Source organism: Triticum dicoccoides, chromosome 6B (genome assembly GCF_002162155.2).
Source record: "Triticum dicoccoides isolate Atlit2015 ecotype Zavitan chromosome 6B, WEW_v2.0, whole genome shotgun sequence".
NCBI lineage: Eukaryota > Viridiplantae > Streptophyta > Magnoliopsida > Poales > Poaceae > Triticum > Triticum dicoccoides.
Genome location: NC_041391.1, coordinates 438,435,907 through 438,440,674, shown reverse-complemented (window position 1 = coordinate 438,440,674; position 4,768 = coordinate 438,435,907). Strand labels below are relative to the sequence as shown.

Below are 4,768 nucleotides of genomic sequence, written 5' to 3'. Positions count from 1 at the left end.
ATGATCATGCAAAGCAATATGACAATGATGGTATGTGTCATAATAAAACGGAACGGTGAAAGTTGCATGGCAATATATCTCGAAATGGCTATGGAAATGCCATAATAGGTAGGTATGATGGTTGTTTTGAGGAAGGCATAATGTGGCTTGTGTGTGAAAGAGCGTATCATATCACGGGGTTTGGATGCACCGCCGAAGTTTGCACCAACTCTCAAGGTGAGAAAGGGCAATGCACGGTACCGAAGAGGCTAGCAATGGTGGAAGGGTGAGAGTGCGTATAATTCATGGACTCGACATTAGTGTTGCATTTGAATATTTTAATATTAAAATCTGAATGTTCAGATTGTAATACTAAAATCTAAATTAGTGTTACATTTGAATATTTTCACAACTTGAAAAATTATGCTAACCTGTAGTTATTTCCGAATGATGTTGACTAACAAAAAAGAGAACATAGGTCGGCCGATGCTCTCACCATCCCCACTTGCAAGGTATTCGACAAATTTCATAGGTGCTCTTTTTTTAGCTGTTTTCATTTTATTTAGCTATTTTTGCAATTAAGTTCAATCTAGAATATTCCATACTATAGATGAAGAGCTTTAGGGAGATGGTCTTAGATGAATCTTCCTTAGACGAGGAGGAAGAAGATGGCCTATGCTTGGATCGATTTATTGCATGCACTGGACATGGAATAATTGTTCCACGGATTGGATAAGTCAGCTCAAAAGGGTAGTCAAAAGATCCAACAATGGTTCTTGACTTAGTTGCATCAGAGGATCTATAGATTTGACATTCATTATTTGGATTGCATGGCTCTCAATAGGATTTGAATGTGTTGTCGAGATCACCATTGTTCGCTCTTGTTGCTGGAGATACCCCTCTTGTAACTATGTTATCAAGGGCCGTCAGTACACGATGGATTACTACCTTGCACATGGCTTCTATCCTTCCATGTCCACATTTGTGAAGACAATCGCGCGTCCTCAAGGCAATAAGAGATTACACTTTGCAACGCATCAAGAGTCGATAAGGAAAAGATGTTCAGAGACCTATTGGTGTGCTGCAGAAGCACTTTGCCATTGTTCATGGCCCTCCTGAGCATTGAAACCCACAGATCCAATGGGAAATAATGGCATGTTGCATCATCTTGTTGCATAACATGATCATTGAAGATGAGAGAGGTGTGACAGAGAATTTTTAGTACATCACCAATGTGGATCCCTTTGAGCCGGAACACGATGCAAAGATGATACATAAATTTCTCCCAGCACATCGAATCATCAAGAACCGCAAGTTTAGACCTAGGTCCAAGATGATCTTGTTGAGCATTAGTGGCTACTCCATAACACCAGTTGATTGATATGCTTCAGTCATGCTCTTTACATCATTTGGACTCTTTCGTGTGTTTGAATTTGAATAGTTTTAATTGTGAACTTTAAATTTGTAAAATTCGTGAATTGTGCGAACTTTGATCTTAAGTTTGAATTTATTATGTGTGCAAATATCTAGTTGAAATGTAGTCCATACACACAAGCTTAGAAAACTTGACGAAGAGTTTTTTTGGGGGAGTTAAGTTTTAGGGGCTCGTCTAGGAACCATTTTTTTAGCTGAGCAAATATAAGAAGTGAAAGTGTAAGGTGCAGTTTGGGGGGTTTAATTTGAAGGTATCGGCTAGAGATGCTCTGACTTTTTTGAAGTGTTTTCTTCTATTGAATGTCTCAAGGTGCATGCATTGTACTCCAATTTAATATAATATCATGTTGAGATGTTGTAGATATAGCCGATGTCATTGCATGAGGGGTCCTCTTTTGAGAGCTGTCTCAATGCACTGATGGAAAAACAAAATGTACTACGTAGCGATGCGCTGTGCACGGCAAAATAATCACCAGACGCCAAGAACAAACAAGGTATGTCCTCTTAATTTCAACCAGGTCATCATGGCGCGGCGCCCAGATCGCCCGTTGTTGTGCGGCTACACGATCTTGTTAAGAAGGAAAGAAACAACGACGAAATAAATAAAGAAAAAAGAAAAAGGAAAGAAACGCATAGGTAAAGTTGGAATACTGGACCCAGTGAGTGACCCACGCGGTTTCCAGTTGTCATGCAGTTAATCGGGCGCAACGTCGCGTTCCTCAGTAAATAGCTAGGTCGACGCCACGCACCCTGCATTCTTCCATCCACCATCGTGTGTCTCCATTCTCCTTCCCGGCAATGGATCCCTTCACCTCCGAGCTTCTTTCTGGCCCCCCTATCCCCGTCGCCTTATCAGGCAGCAGCGCCGACACGACGGACATCGACGACTACCTCCGCGCCATCAATGCTCTTCCTGCGCTTCGAGCCGCCGACCACTACTCCGAGGCGGCCTTGGAGGAGCCCGTACCATCCCTGCTCCTGGAGAGCGCTGTCCCGGTCTCTGATACCACCGAATCCAACAACTCGGCCACGCGTCCGCTGCTCTCCGACTACGACGCCGATTTCGACTTCAACCTCCGCAAGCAGGAGATGAACGTCGAGGAGCCGCCGTTGCCGCACTACCTGAAGACGGTGCAGGGGGATCTGATGAGCCCGTCGATGCGCGCCAACCTTGTTATCTGGATGGACGAGTTTACTCAGTCCTACGGCCTGGCCCCCGGCACGCTTCACCGTGCCGTCTCCTACGTCGACCGCGTCCTGTCGGAAAAAACCTTGCCTACGGCTCACATGGAGTATGAGCTCCGTCTCCTGGGAGCCACGGCCGCCTTCACCGCCGCCAAATATGAGGAGCGGGACACCATATTCAAGGTGAACGCCGCGCAAATTGCCGGCGACTGTGGGTTCGCCAACGGCAGGGAGGTGATCGACATGGAGTGCAAGATGTTGGCGGCGCTCAGGTACGAGCTCAGCGCACCAACGGCCTACACCTTTGTGGACCACTTCACCAGGTACAGTAATGGAGAGAGCGACCTGGAGGTTCAGAAGTTGGCGCATCAGCTCGCCGAACAATCGCTGGTGGACTACAGATGTCTGCGGCTCATGCCATCGGCCGTGGCGGCGTCGGCGGTCTTTCTCGCCAGGCTGATCTTGAACCCAATGGCGAGCCAGGTTCGAAAGTGGAACAGGGAATTCACGGAGCTGACAGGGTACAAGCCCACGGACCTCATCCTTGGCATTGAGTCGCTGTACATGATGAATCCCGATCCTCGCTTTGCGGTCTTGTCAGCTTTTTTGCAAGACGAACAAGAATTGTAATGGGAGATTTAGGGGCGGAGAGCCAGTTGCGTGATTGAATCCTGAGTGTTAAATAATGATGTTCAGGTGTACAATTGGCAAGCTCCCTTTGAATTGCGGAATTATATGCCCTATGCCGACGGCTACCAGATTCAATATTTCAATTTTACGAAATTGTCAAAGAGTAATTTAGGTTGCCCATTTTTTTCGCATACAAAAATTTAGAAGTTAACCTGTAAGCTTCGTTTTGATTGTGCATATAGTATGATGATGCTTCAGGTTATGTATGGAGTCGTCGTCTGATGGCTTTGTTGCATTTTGAGAGCTGCCATGAGAGTGAAGATAGGTCCCTAGCTACTAAAAGACTTCCGGTGCATTCTCGAAAAAAAAGGCTTCCCGTATTCGAGAAAAGTAAAAGGCTTCCCCAGGCGGAAATGCCTAACGGAGTTCGAACTCCATGGAGCCCTTTATTTGAAAATTTAATTCAAAATATTAAGTTTCAAAAATCTCTCAAAAAAACAATACACATACATATGGATGTATACAACTTGTCTGCGAAGTTTCATGAGGAAATACTGTTTTATGCAAGCTACATAAAAAATAACAAGTCACATATTTCTAGCACATGTACTATTCCCTATAAAAAATGATTTTGTTTTTTTTGTACAGGCCACATAAAAACGTATTTCATGATGAAATTCACACACATCCAGTATGCATCTATAAATAGTTGTGTATTTTTCAGATTTTTTTTTTGGAAACTTCAAAAATTCACACACATTCAGTATATAAAATTTTAGGCTTCATGGAGCCTGAGAGCAAAAAATCAATTCTCTTCCCAAGGTTCCTTTGGACAAAATAGTGACAACAAAAGACACCTAGTCGAAGTGAGGTGGGATTCTACCCAGAAAAGGGTGTCATAAAATGACCTAGCAGCTAGCCCAAACAGAGCTTCTGAATTTGCATGATAGGTGAAACATGGTGCTTGCACGGAAAGAACCTAATGGGACATGGTCTACGTACCGAGTCAACAAGCATACTAATGTATCTTCTGAAGCAATAGGTTTTCCCTACTATTTTAACCGTTAAAAAGGAATCATTTGTACTATATTTCATAGGAATTCCAGTATCCACTCTAACCTCTTGGAGAAATCATGTGTTTTACCTATAATGCAATCAAACGAATGCAATTCATGGCGGATTAGAATGGGCATGAAATTCCAGTCATGTGTTTTCCCTATTCATACGTGTTTGCAATTATGTGAATCTAAGTGTCCCTTATACGTAAAAGATATTTTTTACATACATACAAAATAGTTTTTTAAAATGTCTAAGAATAGTCTCTTTTTCACTTCATATTTGCCGTCAAGTGACTGCCATTAGTGTTTTTAGGAGAATATTATTATTTAGCTCATTTAAACAATTTACTCAATATTTTACTATTTTGAACATTAAATACCGTTTTGACACGACACAAACATAAGAAAATGCTATGGCATAGTTATATAATTTTATTAAATGCTGCAAATATCATCTCAATCTTTTTGTCCTGTATATTTTG

General features: G+C 42.7%; 1 protein-coding gene across 1 annotated transcript; it reads left to right on the top strand.

The window, feature by feature from the left end:
• Positions 1-2,211: 2,211 nt before the first annotated feature.
• On the top strand, positions 2,212-3,228 carry LOC119321183 (putative cyclin-F2-1). Its single transcript, XM_037594982.1, has one exon. The coding sequence runs from the start codon at positions 2,212-2,214 to the stop codon at positions 3,226-3,228; it is 1,017 nt and encodes a 338-aa protein (XP_037450879.1).
• The last annotated feature ends 1,540 nt before the right edge of the window (positions 3,229-4,768 follow it).